Source organism: Coffea arabica, chromosome 2c (genome assembly GCF_036785885.1).
Source record: "Coffea arabica cultivar ET-39 chromosome 2c, Coffea Arabica ET-39 HiFi, whole genome shotgun sequence".
NCBI classification, from domain to species: domain Eukaryota; kingdom Viridiplantae; phylum Streptophyta; class Magnoliopsida; order Gentianales; family Rubiaceae; genus Coffea; species Coffea arabica.
The window spans coordinates 63,554,417-63,578,107 of NC_092312.1; the positions used below are offsets into that span (position 1 = coordinate 63,554,417).

At 37.4% G+C, this 23,691-nt stretch overlaps 1 protein-coding gene across 1 annotated transcript; it reads left to right on the top strand.

The window, feature by feature from the left end:
* The first annotated feature begins 17,485 nt into the window (after nt 1–17,485).
* On the top strand, nt 17,486–18,560 carry LOC140035736 (uncharacterized). The gene is made up of 3 exons (XM_072077089.1): nt 17,486–17,672; nt 17,954–18,036; nt 18,165–18,560. The coding sequence occupies exons 1-3, from the start codon at nt 17,486–17,488 to the stop codon at nt 18,558–18,560; spliced, it is 666 nt and encodes a 221-aa protein (XP_071933190.1).
* The last annotated feature ends 5,131 nt before the right edge of the window (nt 18,561–23,691 follow it).

The following is a 23,691-nucleotide window of genomic DNA, read 5'->3' on the forward strand; positions in this document are numbered from 1 at the left end:
TGTGCCTAGTCATCTTGTTTTGTGTTGTTTGTGTCGTGTGTTGAGGGCTGCCGCAACTTTGGTGTGTATAGCCGTGAGTCATTAGGGTTTTGTCTAGGGGTTTCTGGAGTCAAAAAAATAAAATAATAAAATAAGACGAAACAAAAAGGCTGCTGCCGTACTTTTTACACTTGTTGTCCGAAAATTAGGGTTGTTGTTTCTTGTGTTGGAAGTAGTTGTGGGCTGCTCGAATTTGTTACTTGCTGAATTGTGATTTTTGTGGGCTGTTTTGGTTGTAAGTCGTGAGTTTGGAAGGTCTTGAATCAAGACTTGGTGAATCTTGAAGTTCTTGATTAGGTCTAACACCAATCTTAAATTTCTTGAAACACTAGAATTGGGTCTTGAAAATCTTGACTTAATCTTGGGTTGGTTAGCTAGTTCTTGAGCAAATTGTAACGTTCTTGAGTTATTGAACAACCACAAGTTGTATCTTGAATAAATTTTGGTGAAATTGGGGGTAACTTGAATTGGACTACCTCAGCCACACCAAAAGAAAGAGACTTGTGGCCATCAAAGTCCAAACCCTAGCAGACTAACTTTGTGCTTGGTTGTCTAAAAAGAAAAACAGCAAGTAAATTGTTTCAGCCAAACCAAGAAAGAAATTTCGAAATTTATTGCCAAATTATTCAGGGATTACGTCTTGTATCTAAGACTACCAAAAAATCAAAAGTTTTGGTCCACTACTTTTTGAAGTTCTTGAACCTCTTGATTCTTGGAAATTTGTTTCTTACGTATAGTGAACAATTTCTTGTACTCCCGAGCCTCGGTGAAAGGTCTTCTTGGAGTCCTTGATTCTTTCTTGGGAATATCTTGGGTAACCCGTTGGGGGGGAGCCTGAGGAGGGTTGATTGCGTCACGTTGTTGAGATTCCATCTAGTTGATATTGTCTTGAACAAAAAAAAAAAAAAAATCGGAAACTGCCTTATGTGTTTTTGAACAAAAGAAATCCGAGCTTGATCTTGTTCTTGCGAGTTAAGGCTCACGTGGTTGGTCTTTAATAGCCTCAATTCCAGCTGTGTTCTTGATTGGTTTCCAACTCTTGATTGATTTCCAAATATTGGTTGAATTCCAAAGAACCAGCCGACCTAACCAGCCCCAAAACACTCCCAAACCAATTTCCTAAACCGCTACAAAGACCTATCCCTACATTTTAGCCACCATCTCTCCTACTTTTTAGGATTTTCTTTAGCCCATTCATCTTATCCTCACATTCGGTCATCTCTTCCTACATTTTAGGGAGTTAGACCGCCACTTGTCATCCCTTTTTAGGAGAGCAATTCAGACAAACAAAGACAAGAACAGGCAGCTTGTGATAAAAAAAAAGAGTATTTCTCCATTTGTGTTGTGTCTTTGTATTCCTAATTTTCCGTGTCTTATTCATCCTTTCTTTCGTTCGATTTCAATGTGTCCCTCGAGTCTAAAAATTGTTATTATCCCATCCATTGAGTATTCTCCGTTTTAATCACCTCGGAGGCATTATTGAGGATTGTTCACATTCTTGTGACCGAATTAGTAAGTTGATCGTTTATCTGAAGAAGTTCTAATTTCTTCAAGGTAAGCTGTCAAAAGGCTTTGGGAGAATTGGTGAGATTATTAGAGTGTCACTTGAACGACAAGTCTGAGAGTTGAGTGTAAACACGCGAGGGAGTGAGTAAGGAAAATATCTAGTTGTTTTCTCTACTAACTTTTTGCAGGTTTACCTAAGCATGTCGGAAGGAGGTGATACATCTAAATTTGATTCCAAATTGAATAATCAGGCATTAATGGGGGAGTTTCAGCGCGTGCTCAGGGAGTCCGAGATGCCTCACATTGCGAGGAGTTTGCATCTAACAGCGATGAGGAGGACTTCATCCGTCGGCCGAAACAGGAAACCAGGAGGATAGATGACGGATTAAAGGGCATAAAAATCAAAATTCCCTCATTCCAGGGCAAGTCTAGCCCAGAGGCTTACCTAGAATGGGAGTAGCATATCGAGATGGTATTCGAGTGCCAGAACTACACCGACGAGTAGAAAGTCAAACTGGCAACCCTCGAGTTCACCGACTATGCCTTAGTCTGGTGGGAGTAGGAGCGCACTAGCAGGCGACGCAATAGAGAAAGGCCTATTAGTACATGGAAGGAGTTGCGAACCATCATGAGAAAACGGTTCGTACCCGGCCATTACTACCGAGACCTATACTAGAGGCTCCAGACTTTAGTTCAAGGAAACTGCAGTGTGGAAGACTACTATAAGGAGATGGAGATCACCATGCTCCGAGCAGATATTGTGTAAGATAGAGAAGCTACCATAGCAAGATTTCTCAACGGGTTGAAACCTAAAATCACCGAATTGATAGAGTTGCAGAACTATGTGGACATACCCAAGTTGATTGATAAGGCACAAAGATTGAGAGGAGGCTTAAGAGGAGGGGTAACCCCCGCACTTCTAGCTTCTCCGCCACGCCTCTTTGGAGGGGCAATTCGACTTTTGAGCGGGAGTGGTCCAGTGCAGGGGTGTCCAAATTCACTCCAAAGTCCGACCCGCCCAAGCAAGCACCAAAGGCAACTCCAAAGCTTTCACTCGACTTCACTAAACCAAGAAGTCGTGACAAGTACTTTAAATACCAAGGATTTGAGCACATTGCTTCCCAATGTCCCAATAGGCGTACCATGATTGTCCTATCGAGTGGAGATGTTGTCTCTGGAGATGAGAACGAGTATGCCGAGATGCCATCATTAATTGGCGAAAGTAGAGATTCAAAAGTAAAAATTGAGGCATTGCGTTAGTAGCTCGCAGAGCTCTAGCAGTGCAAACCAAGAGGGTGGATGAGACCCAACATAACAACATTTTTTATACCCGGTGTCATGTCAAGGGAAGGGTGTATAGCCTCATCATTGATGCGGGAAGTTGTACCAACGTGGCGAGTACTCTCATGGTTGATCATCTATCATTGCCAATGTTAAGACATCCCAGTCCGTACCACTTACAATGGCTCAATGAAAGTAGAGATATCAAAGTCACCAAGCAAGTGGTGGTATCTTTCCGGATCAGGAAGTATGAGGAAGAAATCCTTTGCGACGTCGTTCCCATGCAAGCTTCTCACATCTTGTTGGGACGGCCACGACAGTATAACAAGAAAACTACCCATGATGGCTTTACCAACAAATATTCCTTCTTGCACCACGGCAAAAAGATGACACTTGTTCCTCTCACACCTCAGCAGGTGCATGAAAACCAGGTGCGATTACAGCAGGAGCATGAACGAGAATTGGCTAAAAAGTAAATAGACTCTAAGGCAATCACTAAAGCACCACCTGAGAGGACATTCACCAACGGAGCATCTACCCAGATGGAAAAGAGACCTAGCTTGCTTGCAAAGAATAGGGAAGTCGCAAACTATTTTTATCCAAGCAAGTTGTTTATATTTTATATTGCAAAGAAGTGATCTTACTTTTTCATGAGGCACTCAGTGACCTACTTACTGAAATCTCTTCTTTGTTGCAGGAATTCAAAGACATTTTCCCAAATAAGAACCCAAGTGGACTACCACCACTCCAAAGGATCGAGCACCAAATAGATTTCGTCCATGGTGCATCATTGCCTAATAAACCGGCCTACAAGATGGGTCCTGAGGAGACTGAAAAGATCCAACGGCAAGTAGATGAACTCATAGAGAAGAGTTGGGCTCGAGAGAGCATGAGTCCCTGTGCAGTGCCAGTCATCCTCATACCAAAGAAAAAGGGCACTTGGAGAATGTGTGTAGACTACCGACCTGTCAACGCTATCACAGTTAAGTACCGTCATCCTATACCTCGTTTAGATGATATGCTTGACGAATTGTATGGTGCAGTCATTTTCACCAAGATTGATCTTAAAAGTGGCTACCACCAAATCCGCGTGAAGGAAGGTAATGAGTGGAAGACAGCGCTCAAAACTAAGTATGGCCTCTATAAGTGGTTAGTCATGCCTTTTGGTTTGACTAACGCACCAAGTACATTTATGCGGCTTATGAATCATGTGCTTCGACCTCTCTTAGGCAAATTTATTGTTGTTTATTTCGATGACATACTTATATATAGCAAAAGTCCTGAGAAACATGTAGCACATTTAAGAGCTGTTCTTGATGTATTACGCAGGGAAAGGTTATTCGCTAACCTTACAAAGTATACTTTCTGCACTAATGAATTTGTTTTTCTTGGTTACAAGGTTAGTGCATAGGGCATACGTGTGGAAGAGAGCAAAGTCCAAACCATCAATGAGTGGCCAGTGTCCAAAATCATGAGTGAAGTTAGGAGCTTCCACGGCCTTGCGAGTTTCTATCGCCGGTTCGTGAAAGACTTCAATGCTATTGTCGCCCCTCTGACTGCCATTATCAAGAAAGCTGTGAAGTTCAAGCAGGGCACAACTCAGGAGAAGGCGTTCCAACTCCTTAAACACAAGCTCACACATGCACCTTTATTGTCCTTGCCTAGTTTAGATAAAACTTTTGAGGTTGAGTGTGACGCTTTTAGTGTAAGAATTGGAGCTGTGTTGATCCAAGAGGGAAGGCCGATCGCGTACTTTAGCGAGAAGTTAAATGGTGCTGCCTTGAACTACTCCACCTACGTTAAGGAGTTCTATGCCTTGATTCGTGTATTGGAGACATGGCAACACTACCTTCGCCCAAAAGAGTTTGTCATCCACACCGACCACGAGGCATTGAGGCATCTCAAGTCTCAACACAAGTTGAGTAAGAGATATGTACGGTGGGTCACTTTTGTGGAGACATTTTCCTATGTGATCAAGTATAAAATCAGCAAGACCAATGTGGTTGCAGATACACTATCGAGGAGGTGCGCCTTGATTGCTCTCCTTGATGCTAAACTCCTTGGATTTGATCTCATCAAAGACCGACTCTGATTTGTCTGATATTTATAAGTCTTGTACTAAGTCGGGTCAGGGTAAGTTCTTTGTACATGATGGATTTCTGTATTGTAACGATAAATTATGTATTCTGTCATGTTCTATTCGTGAGTTACTAACTCGTGAAACTCACGGAGGTGAGTTGATAGGACACTTTGGTGTCACCAAACTTTGAGAATATTACAGGAACATTTCTATTGGCCACGCATGAGGTGGGACGTGGAGAGAGTGGTTTCTGTGACGCCCCCACTTCTCCCTAAGGCGAACCAAAAGGTATCCGCGGGACGCCTGCCTAACTCTCGCCAGAACTCAAGTAATTCCATTCAAACTTATTATCGCTCTACCCAACACACGTAAATAACTTAAATACAGAAAATGCGAAAGCGTTCAAGCTTAACAATAGTCATCCATTATCCAGCCCGCACGTCGGGTGTTCAAAGTACATCATAATTTCCAAATATACCTCACGTCTCAAAAGTTACATTTCAATTCCAAAAGTACAACCCAAAACCAAGGGCATAGCCAAAATATAATAGAAATCCTAAACAAAAGCTCATCAGGAGGTTTTTTTCCAGTACGCCTCCGAATTCAAATCTATTAAGAAAAACAAATCTACAGGGTGAGCAAAACGCTCGTGAGGCCAAGAACACACATGCAGGCACATAGTTCAGGTAACAATCCCAAGTAACAGTTCAAGTGATAACTTGCAAGTAATTAACAATGCCAACAAAATGTAAACAGAAACGATTCAAGGATATGGTAGCTCTCAAGAGCTAAGTTCCACTTGCTTTGCCAGTTCATTCGTATATCTTCCCGTGATGACTCTCCGTCAACCGGGTTGATATTTCCAAACCGTAGATCACCACTTACTTCTCATCCGTCCACCATACACCGCTTCGGGCCCGCACGACATTTATGAAGCGATACTCCACAAGTATGCCAAGCAAGATCTCTCCAATAGATCAATCTTATCATGTGAATCTCATGGCTCACCGAGGTTCCCGACCAAGCCCATGCCGGCTCGAGTTCCAAGGTCGGCTTATGAGTTTGGGCGTCCCCCATGTGTCATGTAAGTGTCGAGGAGATTCACTCCAACGACGTATGCAGCCATAGCATACCATATCATGTATTCAAGCATTTGACAGATCTAAGCATGTATTTCAGGTCATGTAAATCAGGCAAACCATGTTAAGCATGAGTCATTTGTTTTAAATGAGAACGAGTGCGATAAAGTACACACTCGACTCCATTTTTCAAAACCAAGTAGGCTAAGCATGTAATCAGGTAAGCCAAGCATGAATCAAGTCCATAGAGTTCAAGTAGTCATACACTTGACACTCACCGAGCAAATCAAGAAGAAATATTTTCTGGAAGTTCAAGTGTGCACGGTAGGATCCTCTTGAAGGTCCTCGTGTGCACCTGGGCAAATAATAACGTATTATCATTCATATATCCCAATTATCAAGGAAGATTGTACACTAGTACAATCTAAGAAAATTTCACGAAATGGAACCTCAATTACTCGTAAATCGAGGTTCAATTAGAGTTTCTTAAAATACAGGGGTATTTGGGTTTTTATCTTGGAAATCGAGGTTAAAATGTTTGCATAATGTCGAAAGAATAAAAAGTTCTTGGAAATCTCTATTTCCTTGAAAGTTGAAAAATTTCAGTTTTGATATGGATCTTTGAAAAATCGTATCTCACTCGATACAAGTCTAAAATTGGAAAAATTTATACCGTTGGAAACCCCTTGGAAATTACTAAAAGTTCTTAGAAGATACTGTTTCACGAATCTAAATGGAAGGTATTCAAAAATGAGTTTAAAGTTACTGTCCCAGATCACCCAGGATTGAGCCGGGGTTGGTTTTTCGCTAACTTTGGAAATTCGGCAGAATTCTCTCGTTGCAAACCAGCCCTTGAAATTTATAGCTCAATTAGAGGTGCAAGTAAAGTTTAGGGCAGAACAAACGGATCAAGAATCGGAGTTTCGAGCACTAAGATATGGTAGTTCAAAGTTGGGAAAAATTCAAGACTGTTACAAAATTTCCAGATTTGGTTCCGACTTTGGACCTTTTGTTAAGTATCGAAACGAACTTGAATTGACACCAAATTTTGCAGTATCGTACTCCTATATGAAGGGTATTTCTCTATCAAATTTCGTGGAAAAATACCTTCAGGAAGGTAGTTAACCAATCAACCAAAGTTTGGAAAAATTCTCAAGGCAATCTGTCATTAATCCTTTTCTTCCCAAATCCAATCGTTTGGCTAAGAAAATCCTCCAATCATGGTTCATATGTGAAAGGAAAGTTTAAGAAACATTCATGGTACATTTGGTAGGTGTTTAGTATCAAGAAATTCATTTAGTAAGACCACCACAAATGTCACGTCAAATCTGTCCAAATCCAAGGCTTTCAAGAACAAAACAGTCACCGTATCTTGATCATAACTCATTCAATTTAACTCGGATTTGAGCATGGTTGATAGTGTTAGAAAATACATGCATAGGGCTATAATTTCACAGAAGAAATCGTTTTAAGTTTCAGCATGCAACTAGCTCGAAATTAAGCCTAAAGTTGCAGCATCATCAAATCATTTCGGCAGAACGGAGAAACAGGACAGCTGAATTCAGATGAATGGTGCGGTTCACACACATGGAACCAGAATGTGCATTATACACCGTTGGAAACATGGGAATGTGTAGTTTCAAATGCCGCTAACGGAACTTGATTTTGAAGTCGGAGTACGGAGTTATGGATGAAACACGAACACTGGTCTGGTTACGACGGCAACCGTTTCCAGATTACTAGCTTTGGAAAATAAATTCTTTTGATCAACCAAAACTCAATATTTTTCAATGAAATTTTGTACACAACTTCTACAACATGTAAACAACACAATCAAGCCATTAAATCCTCAAATATCTGCAGTAAAGTGGCCGAACAAATAGGGGCAAAATGGTCAAACTTGGCCATTGCACTCAACGTGAGTTTCCAGCAGTTTTCCTTCAACAAATCACTAACTTAAACACTGATCCGATATCATAAACTTCATCAAGCACAAAATCAGCAACAATCCAAGAGTGGGAATTCATAGAGCCCACTTTTTTTTCCAACAATACAAGCTACTAAAGTGAAGATTTCAGCTCAAATGCATAAATCAACCTCCATAAGACACATTTAAGGTAGTTGATCATTACCTACTTTGATGGTTGTTCAAATCAGAAAATTTCGATCCCTTTGAAGCCTGAAGAAAACCGTGAAGCTCCTCCCTTTTTCAGCTTAAAGTGTTGTCCAAGTGTAGAGTTAAGTGTATGTGAAGTTTTGGTTGAATCTATGGAGGTTTTGGTAGTGATTTGGTGAATTTGTAGAAGGAATGGTGAAGCTGTTACGGCTGAAGCTATCCGTCCATTGCAGCTAGAAGAAATGAGATGCGGTTCTGGTTTCCTTTGCGTACAAAAGACGCTTGACGTCTAATATTTTAAATACGTCAAATCAATTACAACTAGTGCCCTACGCGCGCGTTTTGTGTTCGATTTCTCTTACGTTTGTTGCACTAGTGCACTAAACCTCTAAGGTACTTACATTCATATAAATATTATTCATTCTTAATTGTCCCAAAATAATGGTTCAAAGTCCCTCAATTAAGGGCGCATGTGAAAACACGTATTTCTAATTTAGGCGCAATAAAATTGAAATCTTTGAGAAATTCTTATAACGATCGTACCACTAGCTATCACTTGTGTGTTTAAATCTAAAATTGTCTATTTTAGGACCATTGTATATGTCTCAAATTTTTGAACTTATTTTATTCCCAATTGGCTAAAGTGTTTGGACACGTTTTCACCTTTTCACTAAACAAGCTTATAAGAAAATAATTTTTGAAACGAGACACTTTAAAAATATAACGAAACTATAAAACCATGTACTTAGGTCTAATAAGGCTAGAAAATATTATTCGTGGCAAAAATCTAAATAAATAATTAATTTAGCCAAAATTAGGGATTTTAAAATAATAATTTTACGAGTCCTCACGTGAATTGAGTATTAATACCTCCATTAACCTTTGTTAATCTATTATTGATCGTTCTTAATTCTCCAATAAATAATACACTCCCGATTCAAGTATGGCCTAGAAAAACGTGCACCCGTCGTTCCGGACTAAACAAATTTTCGAAAAGTGAATTTTTCAACAAAACGCTTTAAAAATATAAAGAGGCGTCATTCCATATAAATGGATTTAAAATGGTCGAAATAAATAATTCGAAGAAAATGAGTGAATAATCATTTAAATATTCCAGTAATATTCTATAAAAATAAGAAAATTTTCGGGTTCTCACATCCTCCCCTCCTTGAAAGGAATTTCGTCCTCGAAATTCATATTTAGAACAATATCATTCCCTTCATGGTTAAGCCTATCAGATCAATCATTGACTTACGTTTTCCAACTCACTCCAAATCATGAGTTGATTACTTTCTTCCGGAAGATTTTAACTTTCAGAAGGCATATACAATCGCCTCATCATATATTATTAATATACATTCTAAACCATCCTTTGAACCATCTGTATAAATCACAAAATCACCTTATCCGCTCGGTAAAGCCAACACAAGTGCACTGGTTAAACGATTTTCACCTTCAAATTCTTCCTCACATTTAAAATCTCAAATAACTTGCCAAGTCTCGTATCCTTAGAAGTCCCTGATCAAACCAAGGTAATATTCGACTACCTCTAAGAACTCCAAATTTCGGTAGGATTTTCTAGTCATTTCCTCTTAAACAGCTTCCACTTAAGATGAGTTAACAACAATTTCTTCCTTATATATTATATAACTTAGAAAGGCTATTTCTTCCCATCGAACTCACATTGATTGAACTTAACAAAAGTTAGCGTTCTCTCGGGGTTTGTAAAACTATCATCAGGTATTTTTTTTTTCATGATCTTCTCAAACTTTAGGGTATATCAATACATCATCAATAAATGCCATCACAGATTAATCCTATTACGATTTAAAACCTTGATGCATTAATGCAATAATTGCTGCTAATACATTAGTCAACCCAATTGGCATAACTGAAAATTCAAGCATCCCCATCTTGAATTGGAAGTGGTTTTAAGCACATCAGTTTCTAGGATTCCCGGTTGGTAGTAACTCTACTTTAAATCCCTTATTCGCTGCTTCTGACCCTTGATTATAATTCTTGTTTATGTGAGACTATGGAGCATTTGTTCTTAATAGTCTCATCGTTCAACTCTCAATAATCTATGTATATATAGCGTCAAACGTCCATTCCAAATATAACATCCGGTCCCTAATCGTTAGGCTCATTCAAGCCATCAAATATTTCCTTTCACTCACCCAAATCTCACAACTTTTAATATCTCAAATTGGTGATTAAACATTGGATCCCATCTTCAACCCTAAGTTCTCGACTTTTTTTTTCTTCCCAAAATTCAGCCAATTTAGTTTGGAATTCCAACCCCTTGTGAAGAATTTCTATTTCTATACGCATCTCTTCCAAACTTTTCATTCATCCATTTTCTTAATCCTGACTGTTAGCCTATCAACAGCTCAAGCATCTAAATAAGTAGCAAATCAGAATTTGAAACTCAACTATCCACAACCTGTAAATTCTCACACATCTAAGTCATCCAGGTATATTTACTCTTCCCTCTCCTCGAATGATACTTAAGAAAATCCACACACACGACTAAAGTAATACCTCTTGATATAATGATATGTACTTCCATTCTAAGGTCTTACTCCCGTGTGTAGTGAAACCATAAATTACACGTCATATGAAACAAGTTCCAAATCCTAACAAAAAAAAACTGTTACGCACTAGCAGGACCAAAATCCCTTTCCTCAAAATTTTGTCTAAATCAAACCAATCATGACTTACAAGATAAGGTCAAGACTTTTGATGTATTTTGAATGTATCTGTGGCAAAATGCGATTCAAAATTTTCAAAATTAGAGTTAAAGATACAAATTTTTCTTCACGACCCAAAACTAAATTTTCTTAGTAAGAGATTTCAAATAATGTTTAACCACAATCATCAATACATATTTAAAATCTCTCAAATAGATTTAAGAATATTAATCATGCAACTTAATGCATGATTTTTTTAAAACATATACATAATAATCATAACATATACATGGAGGGTGTTCCAACACTTTTCCTCAAAGTTTCGAGTTAAATCTATGTTCGAGTAAGGCGTATATTTTAGAAAATACCTTTAAGAAAGATAGGTAAACATGTAGGTTCATATTCGCATAACCTGTGATCCAATACCTTTACCACCCTTTTATCTAACCAAGAGTTAACTCTACTGGTACATAAAACCCGATCATTTCTAATATCTGATTCATAACAAATAGGCATTCATGTTCCTAAAAAAGATTCGAACTTGAACTCTATCTGATTTCGAGTCGCAAACGAGTTCAAAATGTGTATACATACATATATATATATATATAAATTTTGTGAAAAGTAAAACAAGTGAATCTGGGTATAGTATTAGTCAAGTAAAATTGAAAGCACTTTTGTTCAAGTAGAACAAATTGGTAATGAGTTCAGGTCATCTCACCAAACCCACGAAATACTTTTGGAGTTCAAACTTTCACAAAAGTTGAAATATGGCCACAGGACCAATCATAATATACATATAAAGCAGTTATTAAAATTTCACACAGGAAAATCTCACTAAGTTCCCAACTAGGTTAATCCATTATACACTGGTAGATCTAATCTTCTGGTTTTTTTCTCGATTCATATTCAGTACTAGAATCTCATTAAATTATATAAGACTATCCATCAATTTTTCTCACGAGTACAGGGTTGTCTAAGTCCTCGGCCACGACCCCTTTTTCCTATTCCTGCTACCATACTTAATAGGAGTCTATAAGCGCAAGCAAAGGAATAATTAATCATAAAAGAACTTAATGCATATACAAGTTGCAAAAATATTTAGAATCAAGACATGATTCTTTACATGTATCGAAGGTTATAGTACGAGTTAAGAAGTCACAAAACAAGCACAATATGTCAAATACTGTATATAGGCAATTAAGGGTCACAAAATGTAGAAGTATATGCAAGCGGGATACAAAAGGTCTCACGGCGTGCACCACCCTTCCTAAGTCCTTAATTAAACCAATGGGTCCGAATATCACTAATTCCAATCAGATCACATGCCTTTACGAAATTAGATCCAATCAAACCATAACACAAGCGGAAACCAAAGGTTATCCATTCGAAATTCAAAATCTTTAATAAGCAAGCCACTAACCAGAGCACCATCATCTCCAAGAATAACTAGTCTTAGGGTTTTATAGTTAAAGTCTCAAGCTCCAAGTTCAAACCCAAGAAATAAGTACAACTTGCTAACTTACGTGTCAAATGGAAACCAAGTCAATTCACACTAACTGCGTGTTCTTGAATGCGGTTACTCTATATCTTAAAGTTCCCTCAATCCGTACACCTAAAGATAGGCTCACCCTTCTTGAAAACCAAGAATTTTAAAAGATAATAAGAGTATTTAAAGTAACAAAAATCTTATCAAGTTCAAGATTTTCATTATAAAAACATAAATTCGCCGTTCTTCCGAAAATTCAAGATATTTTTATTATTATTATTATTTATTTTTTTTTTGTAAAGCATAGATGAATTCAAATGTGAGAATACACCAGTATACAATCAAGGGGGAAAATCTAGTTTAGAAAATTTTAACCTTGTATCAGCCCATCACATACAAAATTTCAACAAACTCATCAGTTATTCACAAATTTTTAAATTGAAATTCAAGTAAAATTCACATATTTACCAAAATCGAAGAATTACACATACTTAAAGCATATATATATTATTTCCAATTATCGTTTGAAAATAAAACTAGTACATCCCCATTTTTCCTTTAGAATTTCAAAGCATAATTTCTCTAGGAGGTAAATGAGCAGGAAAATGCATTTTATACATTTGAAACTCTTTCATCTGGGTTCACAATCACGATACATGGAGTTTGGCCATCAAATCTCGGTCTCTTATCTGCTTTAGCCAGCACTAATAATTGTCTCACTTCTTTCCATATTTACAGGTATAATAATAATTCAAATTCGTTCAATCTTTCACTACTAATCTCTCATCCCATATTTTTCTTCAATATAACATCAGCTAATTTCTCAATTTTTATTTCTACAAGTCCCAAGTAAGAAACTCTCAAGTAACTAATTTCTTTAACCCGTATGATACAATAGACCCTCTAGTTCACATAATATTCAAATTAATCCTACAGTCAGGCATCCTAAACTTTAAACCTAGGATACACTACAAGATCTAAAGCCTATGCTCTGATACCAACTGTGGCGCCCCAACTTCTCCCTAAGGCGAACCAAAAGGTATCCGCGGGACGCCTGCCTAGCTCTCGCCAGGACTCAAGTAATTCCATTCAAGCTTATTATCGCTCTACCCAACACACGTAAATAACTTAAATACAGAAAATGCGAAAGCGTTCAAGCTTAACAATAGTCATCCATTATCCAGCCCGCACGTCGGGTGTTCAAAGTACATCATAATTCCCAAATATACCTCACGTCTCAAAAGTTACATTTCAATTCCAAAAGTACAACCCAAAACCAAGGGCATAGCCAAAATATAATAGAAATCCTAAACAAAAGCTCATCAGGAGGTTTTTTTCCAGTACGCCTCCGAATTCAAATCTGTTAAGGAAAACAAATCTATAGGGTGAGCAAAACGCTCGTGAGGCTAAGAACACACATGCAGGCACATAGTTCAGGTAACAAGCCCAAATAACAGTTCAAGTGATAACTTGCAAGTAATTAACAATGCCAACAAAATGTAAACAGAAACGATTCAAGGATATGGTAGCTCTCAAGAGCTAAGTTCCACTTGTTTTGCCAGTTCATTTGTATATCTTCCCGTGATGACTCTCCGTCAACCGGGTTGATATTTCCAAACCGTAGATCACCACTTACTTCTCATCTGTCCACCATACACCGCTTCGGGCCCGCACGACATTTATGAAGCGATACTCCACGAGTATGCCAAGCAAGATCTCTCCAATAGATCAATCTTATCATGTGAATCTCATGGCTCACCGAGGTTCCCGACCAAGCCCATACCGGCTCGAGTTCCAAGGTCGGCTTATGAGTTTGGGCGTCCCCCATGTATCATGTAAGTGTCGAGGAGATTCACTCCAACGACGTATGCAGCCATAGCATACCATATCATGTATTCAAGCATTTGACAGGTCTAAGCATGTATTTCAGGTCATGTAAATCAGGCAAACCATGTTAAGCATGAGTCATTTGTTTCAAATGAGAACGAGTGCGATAAATTACACACTCGACTCCATTTTTCAAAACCAAGTAGGCTAAGCATGTAATCAGGTAAGCCAAGCATGAATCAAGTCCATAGAGTTCAAGTAGTCATACACATGACACTCACCGAGCAAATCAAGAAGAAATATTTTCTGGAAGTTCAAGTGTGCACGGTAGGATCCTCTTGGAGGTCCTCGTGTGCGCCTGGGCAAATAATAACGTATTATCATTCATATATCCCAATTATCAAGGAAGATTGTACACTAGTATAATCTAAGGAAATTTCACGAAATCGAACCTCAATTACTCGTAAATCGAGATTCAATTAGAGTTTCTTAAAGTACAGGAGCATTTGGGTTTTTATTTTGGAAATCGAGGTTAAAATGTTTGTATAATGTCGAAAGAATAAAAAGTTCTTGGAAATCTCTATTTCCTTGAAAGTTGAAAATTTTCAGTTTTGAAATGGATCTTTGAAAAACCGTATCTCACTCAATACAAGTCTAAAATTGGAAAAATTTATACCGTTGGAAACCCCTTGGAAATTACTAAAAGTTCTTAGAAGATACTGTTCCACGAATCTAAATGGAAGGTATTCAAAAATGAGTTTAAAGTTGCTGTCCCAGATCACCCAGGATTGAGCCGGGGTTGGTTTTTCGCTAGCTTTGGAAATTCGGCAGAATTCTCTCGTTGCAAACCAGCCCTTGAAATTTATAGCTCAATTAGAAGTGCAAGTAAGGTTTAGGGCAGAATAAATGGATCAAGAATCGGAGTTTCGAGCACTAAGATATGGTAGCTCACAGTTGGGAAAAATTCAAGACTGTTACAAAATTTCCAGATTTGGTTCCGACTTTGGACCTTTTGTTAAGTGTCGAAACGAACTTGAATTGACACCAAATTTTGCAGTATGGTACTCCTATATGAAGGGTATTTCTCTATCAAATTTCGTGGAAAAATACCTTCGGGAAGGTGGTTAACCAATCAACCAAAGTTTGGAAAAATTCTCAAGGCAATCTGCCCTTAATCCTTTTCTTCCCAAATCCAATCGTTTGGCTAAGAAAATCCTCCAATCATGGTTCATATGTGAAAGGAAAGTTTAAGAAATATTCATGGTACATTTGGTAGGTGTTTAGTATCAAGAAATTCATTTAGTAAGACCACCACAAATGTCACGTCAAATCTGTCCAAATCCAAGGCTTTCAAGAACAAAATAGTCACCGTATCTTGATCATAACTCATTCAATTTAACTCGGATTTGAGCATGGTTGATAGTGTTAGAAAATACATGCATAGGGCTATAATTTCACAGAAGAAATCGTTTTAAGTTTCAGCATGCAACTAGCTCGAAATTAAGCCTAAAGTTGTAGCATCATCAAATCATTTCGGCAGAACGGAGAAACAGGACAGCTGAATTCAGATGAATGGTGCGGTTCACACACATGGAACCAGAATGTGCATTATACACCGTTGGAAACATGGGAACGTCTAATTTCAAATGCCGCTAACGGTACTCGATTTGGACATCGGAGTACGGAGTTATGGACGAAACACAAACACTGGTCTGGTTACGACGGCAACCGTTTCCAGATTACTAGCTTTGGAAAATAAATTCTTTTGATCAACCAAAACTCAATATTTTTCAACGAAATTTTGTACACAACTTCTACAACATGTAAACAACACAATCAAGCCATTAAATCCTCAAATATCTGCAGTAAAGTGGCCGAACAAATAGGGGCAAAATGGTCAAACTTGGCCATTGCACTCAACGTGAGTTTCCAGCAGTTTTCCTTCAACAAATCACTAACTTAAACACTGATCCGATATCATAAACTTCATCGAGCACAAAATCAGCAACAACCCAAGAGTGGGAATTCATAGAGCCCACTTTTTTTTCCAACAATACAAGCTACTAAAGTGAAGATTTCAGCTCAAATGCATAAATCAACCTCCATAAGACACATTTAAGGTAGTTGATCATTACCTACTTTGATGGTTGTTCAAATCAGAAAATTTTGATCCCTTTGAAGCCTGAAGAAAACCGTGAAGCTCCTCCCTTTTTCAGCTTAAAGTATTGTCCAAGTGTAGAGTTAAGTGTATGTGAAGTTTTGGTTGAATCTATGGAGGTTTTGGTAGTGATTTAGTGAATTTGTAGAAGGAATGGTGAAGCTGTTACGGCTGAAGCTATCCGTCCATTGCAGCTAGAAGAAATGAGATGCGGTTCTGGTTTCCTTTGTGTACAAAAGACGCTTGACGTCTAATATTTTAAATACGTCAAATCAATTACAACTAGTGCCCTACGCGCGCGTTTTGTGTTCGATTTCTCTTACGTTTGTTGCACTAGTGCACTAAACCTCTAGGGCACTTACATTCATATAAATATTATTCATTCTTAATGGCCCCAAAATAATGGTCCAAAGTCCCTCAATTAAGCGCGCACGTGAAAACACGTATTTCTAATTTAGGCGCAATAAAATTGAAACCTTTGAGAAATTCTTATAACGATCGTACCACTAGCTATCACTTGTGTGTTTAAACCTAAAATTGTCTATTTTAGGACCATTGTATATGTCTCAAATTTTTGAACTTATTTTATTCCCAATTGGCTAAAGTGTTTAGACACGTTTTCACCTTTTCACTAAACAAGCTTATAAGAAAATAATTTTTGAAACGAGACACTTTAATAATATAACGAAACTATAAAACCATGTACTTAGGTCTAATAAGGCTAGAAAATATTATTCGTGGCAAAAATCTAAATAAATAATTAATTTAGCCAAAATTAGGGATTTTAAAATAATAATTTTACGAGTCCTCACGTGAATTGAGTATTAATACCTCCATTAACCTTTGTTAATCTATTATTGATCGTTCTTAATTCTCCAATAAATAATACACTCCAGATTCAAGTATGGCCTAGAAAAACGTGCACCCGTCGTTCCGGACTAAACAAATTTTCGAAAAGCGAATTTTTCAACAAAACGCTTTAAAAATATAAAGAGGCGTCATTCCATATAAATGGATTTAAAATGGTCGAAATAAATAATTCAAAGAAAATGAGTGAATAATCATTTAAATATTCCAATAATATTCTATAAAAATAAGAAAATTTTCGGGTTCTCACAGTTTCACGTTGCATTACTTGACACCGCGCCAAATCCAAGTTACAACCTTTCTGTTTGTATACACCTTTACCTATACCTTTGGAGCTGTGGATTGACATTTCCATGGACTTTGTGCTTGGTCTGCCTCGGAGTAAAGGGGGTTATGATAACATTTTTGTCATTATCAATAGATTCTCTAAAATGGATCATTTCATCCCGTATCACAAAACGGATGATGCCACTCACATAACTGATTTTTTCTTTAAGGAAGTTGCTCGTTTGCTTGGTGTGCCTAGGTCTTTTGTGTCTGGTAGGGATGTCAAATTTTTGTCTTATTTTTGAAAGACTTTGTGGGGAAAGTTGGAGACTAAGTTGTTATTTTCTACATCCAGTCACCCACAAACTGATGATCAAACTGAGATCGTTAATCGCACATTATCTACTTTACTTAGAGCCATCATTAAAAAAATCTCAAATCTTGGGACTAGTGCTTACCACATGTCGAGTTTGCATATAACCGTATATTCTATAGTGCTACACAGTTTTTCCCTTTTGAAATTGTTTACGGTTTTAATCCTTTGACTCTCTTAGATTTGATGCCTTTGCTTATGTCTGAGCATACTAACCTTGATGGCAAGAAGAAGGCAGAATTTGTCAAGTCTTTGCACCAACAGGTGAGGGCTAACATTGAAACTCGCACCCAACAATATCTCAAGCATGCCAACAAGGGTTGCGTCACGTGGTATTTGAACCAAGAAAATGGGTCTAGTTACACTTGCGTAAGGAGCATTTTCCACTGCAGCGTCGCAACAAATTGCTACCACGTGGAGATGGACCATTCCAAGTCGTTGCGTGCATCAATGACAATGCTTACAAGCTCGATCTTCCTGGTGAGTACAATGTGTCAGTTACCTTTAATGTTGCTGACCTAAGTCCCTATCTTGCAGTTGACGAGGTCGATTTGAGAACAAATCTTTCGCAAGAGGAGGGAAATGATGAGAAGGTCGATAGAGCTATTCAAGTAGAGCAAGTGAATGTGCCATTGGGACCTATGACAAGAGCTCGAGCAAAACGGCTAAATGACGCCTTACAAATCTTGGTTCGTGCGGCTCGAGATGCTAGTGAAGAGCCAAAGGCCATTGAGGGCCTCAACGAGTCACGACGTGTTACTTTAATTCCGGTACTCGAGGCGGACTAGTTCACTGTGGATCGCCTGGGTCATGGTTCATTGTTAGTCTAGTAGTGTTTAATAAAAAGGTTCAACTGGCTTGTGGTTTGAACCTTGGTCAAGTCTAGTCATTGGGTCACTTGGTTCGGCCATGTGGGCTAACCTTAGTGGGTTCACTTGGCCCATTAGTCACCAGTTAGTAGTCGTTGGTTACGTGAGTTAGTATTAAAGAGAGAGAAATCGTGTGTAACATTCAATAATTGATGATTAATAAAAATACACTAGAGGGTTCTCTCAAAAGTTTCATTGAAGTAACTTTGAATATCTTAGAGTTATTTTTTGGTATTCGAATTGACTTATCAATCTAGGACCGCGCTAGATTGTGGCGTCCTCTACCAATACCGAGGTTCGTTGACCACGTGATCAACGGGTTTAAGTGATTCCACTGCGTTCTTCGAGTCTTTAACGTGGATATTCCCTTCTAAATCCTAACCTTTCTGTACGGGTTTCGTCACAAGATTGGCGCAGTTCGTATCAATTCATGTCCCCTTCCCTCATAGTATAGGACTAGTTGTAGATTGTTGCTATCGAACAAGGAAAAAATGTGACGAGTATTTCTTCTATTACCATAATCTGAAAATAAAGTTCAATTACAGTTAATATTCACCTTTTAGTTATTTTAAATGTTGACTAAATAGAAATTGTAGTTCAATATAAAAAAGAAAAACAAACCAAACTAATAAGCTTGAACATATTTTGGAATTCCAATTCTTTCCTATTTGAACCCATATTTACAATATGAAGAATGCTGAATTGAATTCTTCTCTTGTGATTTCAATTTCAATTGTTAAAGGGGAACTTTTTGTTGCCTATAACATTAAAAACGCAGCTGGGCCTGAAAAGGATCCAGCAGTAGCTTTTTTATCAAATTCCAAAATTTCGACCTTTTATCAATGCAGCTTTGAGGGGTATCAAGACACTCTTTTGTTCGAGATGGTAAGCAATTTTTCAGGGCATGTCATATATGCGGTATAGTAGATTTTATAATGGAAGATGCTACTGTTGTATTCCAAAAATGCACTATTCATGCCAGAAGATCTAGTGGCAACATAAACTATCACAACCTAGAGTAGAGATCATTTTCTCAAATGCAGTCGAATGTTATTCCACAACTGCCAAGTTATAGTAGCTCCTGATTTGGAAAGGGAACAGATTCAACCAGGACATATCTCGGAAGGCCATGGAAGGTTTATGCTCAAGCTGTATTCTTAACCACATTTCTTGAAAGTCTAATTCACCCTGAAGGTTGGTTACCTTGGAATACCCCTCCAGACGTCATATACTACGGGGAGTACCATAAGAAAGGCCTTGGTTCACCAATGCATTAAAGGTATGGTTCAAAGACTCAGCCAAGACCAACACGACTCGGCCGAATCATCACCGGAACGGGGCTCCCTATTTCAATACCGTGACGCGATAACTGCGGGATATCTAGACTGCAGAGAATTCTGCCGAATCACCAAGAAATCAGCGGAAACGTCGCCGATAAGGATGGAAACTGCCAAATCACATCGAGTCACCCCGAGTTATCACGAGTCAATTCGAATCGAACTAAAAAACAACAAAAAAAAAAAAGCAAGAGAAAACAAAGGATGAAATTGTTGGGTGGTCTTGATTCTTGGTTTGAACCATCACAAAAACAAGTCTGACAACCTAAAAGAAATATCAGGAAACAAGTTATTCAAATAATAGACAATAAGCAAAGTGTGGTTATCATCTGTGTGTTGATAGGTGTCGAACCTGTATAATAATAATTACCTACTCTAGAAAAATACAAATTTTTGTATATAGCAATGAGTAAGGTCGAATCCACAGGGATTGGGGATAATTCATTTCTTCTAGAGTCCTGAATAAGGGGAATTTTAGAAAATATAAAAACAACTAATTAACCAACTAATAAATCAGCTAACGAAAATAATAGAAATTAATCAATAGTAGATACAACTCTAGTCAAAGGTGCAACTTTTCAGACACGGTCCATTCAACTAATCATCGATGCAAAGATAATTCAATTACTCATTAATATATTGGTTATAGCCATGAACAAGTTCTGACAACCAACTTTTTCTTATTTTATCGATAGTCAAGGTACGACCATTGACTATTTCTCTAACCAAGAAACAACCCTAAGTATGACCCTAAGATTTAATTTCTTGATTGCATTAAGAATTAGAAAAACTCAATTCTAACCAACAAATACACTACAAGGGTTTATTTAAGTTAGATCATACGTTTTTCTAGCATGGGACCAATCATGCTAGTCGCCACTAGAATTAACCAATCAAATAATTACAGATTCAACTAGTTAATCTGACGGTAGATTATTAGGTTAATTCGAATATCGGGCCATTGACAATCAAATAACAAAACAGTCACAAGAAGTTAAACTAGAAAACATACGAATACTAATGTATAGAAGAAATAGATGAAAATAATTCGATCTCACAGATGTTTGGCACTGCGTCTTCAAGTTGACTTTCGACTAGAAAAGAATATTAATGGCTCATCGTTGGGAAAAATCCCAACGCCAAAGCTTTTACAATTTCTCAAAATATTCGGCCACGACAAAAGCAAAAGAACAAGGAGGCTGTTGTCTCCTTCAAGGAGAAAAGACCACACCACTTTTGTTTTTTGCCTCAAATATATAAAGTCACGATGCTATTGTGTTACCTTTTCGGAAGTACTAATCACCCGAGAAACTAGCCGATCACTCCTATTTTGTAGATTTCTAAATAAAATAAACTTCCTACTTGATAAAAAGATTGTTTCAAAAAGTCAAAATAGCTAACTATACTAATGTCCTAATAGGAATAGGAGACTAGTCTTGCGGTGTAGAGCCTGACCTCCATGACTTCAAACCAACTCCAATTCAAGATTGTAAATCACGTGCCAAATCCCGAGTTCTAAATCATGCAAAGTGGACCTTGACGCACCCTCATTGAATTGCATAAAAATCTAGTTAAAACCACGTTTTTAACTGCTTTTCGCTTCGAATCCCTACAACCAATGATAATTACCAAAAATAAGTAGAATCCACAAATTAACGCAATATTTCATAAAATAAAAGAGGGAAATAATCATAAAATTAATGATAAAAATGCAACCTCTCAATTTCTCCCACACCTAAACCATACTTATCCTTAAGCATGAGAATAACTAATCAAACAATTGAGTTCAAACAATGGCTATTATTCAAATCATCTATTTCCAAAATATAATTAAAATACATGTCAAGCATTAATGGCTAATTTTTAAGAAATATCTCTCCGGTTAACTTTTAAAAGCAAAGACTTTTCCAATTCTTAACTAACTAATCTAGGAATATAAAATATTCAATCAGCATTTTTCAACAAATGGTTCAACTATTAAGCAAAATCTCGACATTAAAACTTATGGATCAGTGGGTCAACAACTAATTCACACATTTTCATATTCATAGACACTTTTCACTTTTCACTATTAGCACAATATTTTTCTTTTCTAAGATGTTCTCCACACCAGGATTTTTTTTTTCTTTCCAAGGGAAAATGCTTAGTCCTTAGCAATTTAAGCCTTTTCACGCGAATTCCGACATCTACTAAATGAAAAAGCCCGGTTACTCAGTTTTTATCGCTTAAAAATCACATACTCATAACTATCACCACTTTTTGACACGAAAGTCGACACTTTCAATGAGAACCCCCGGTTACTCGATAACGATAACTCTCAAAGTATAGCCAAATACTATTCATAAATAAGCATCAAATTACAATTAAAAACCACACAAACCCGGTTCATTTCTTAAACATGGAGAACTAAGATTAATAGCTGAACCAATTTGCACAAAAAATGTTAGACAAATATTTACAATACTTAGAAAAGTTAACCAAAAAGTGCAAAAGTCACAAAATCTCAAATATTCATCAAAAAGATATTCTTAGATTTAACCATGTCATACTTAACACCTTAGAGTATAAAACCTTAGCATGGAAAAATTTGAAAATCTAACCATCATTTATCAAAGATGACCATAAATAGGCACAAAAATAGGCAAAAAGTGGATAAATTTGAAAAAAAATTAAATAAAACATTTCAACAAAAAATGCCTACACTTGCACTTTTCTAATATACTACTCCCCCCATATCTAAATCTTATATTGTCCCTAATGTAATAATAAAGAATCAAAAGAGAAGGAAAGAGGACAACGAAACTTCCCTAATCAATGAGGGGGCATGGACAAGTACGGGTCAGGAGCAAAATATGGGTTGAATCCTACGTGATGAAGAACGCCGCCAGAATTTGCATCATCTTGAAAATATAGGTTCGTGCGGCAGAGAAGAGTAAAGAAAGAAAGAAAGAAAAAGGAAAAGAGAAGAAAGAAAGGAATAGAAAGAAAGAGAAAGAGAGAAAAAGAAAACGAAAACGAAAAAGAAAAACCTTTTTTTTTTACCCTTCTTGCTGAAACAAGATACGGGCACATCAAAAGTGGAAGAGTCTTTTGATTATGATTTTGTGAAATTTCTTCCTAGCACGTGACTAGAAGGTGCGGCATGTCATAAAGACTGGGAGTCTTCTGAGCTTGCATCGTGAAATTTTTTTTTTCAAGCACATGACTAGAAAAGCATGGGCACGTCATAAAGTGGAGGAGTCTTCTGACCATCATTTTTGGATGTCTCAAAGTGAAGTGTGCCCTACCAGCGTAGGCACATGATCTGCTCTTGAAGTCTTCTAGAAATTGTGATGGACACAGCAATATTCAACATTCAATTTTGACTTGAGCACATCTTCTAGCGAACTACTTCCTGACACAAAAAAAATTACTTAAATTGCACCTAAAAATTAAACAAGAAATATTAAATGACTAAAATTAAAATTTCTTGGGTTGCCTCACAAGCAGCGCCTTTTTTTAATGTTTTTAGCTAGATATTGCCAGGTTTGTTTAAGGAGAATAAAATCTTGTGATTGGTTTTAGTGTTTCATCTTCTATATAATCCTAATTGCCCTCGTAAACAGAGTGATCCTTAAGTACACGAGGTACTTTTTTCCATTGACTAGTAAATGGCGCAAAGCAAGTAAGCAATGTTTTAAATTCTTCACTCACTCCCCATCACGAGTGCTTAC

What these genes read in the sequence shown, in the direction of transcription:
- LOC140035736 (XM_072077089.1), top strand. Translation starts at nt 17,486, where the DNA reads ATGGACTTTGTGCTTGGTCTGCCTCGGAGTAAAGGGGGTTATGATAAC. An exon ending in GCCTAGGTCTTTTGTGTCTG is followed by an intron (nt 17,673 to 17,953) that starts GTAGGGATGTCA and finishes TGACTCTCTTAG; the next exon opens with ATTTGATGCCTTTGCTTATG. An exon ending in TCAAGTCTTTGCACCAACAG is followed by an intron (nt 18,037 to 18,164) that starts GTGAGGGCTAAC and finishes TTTCCACTGCAG; the next exon opens with CGTCGCAACAAATTGCTACC.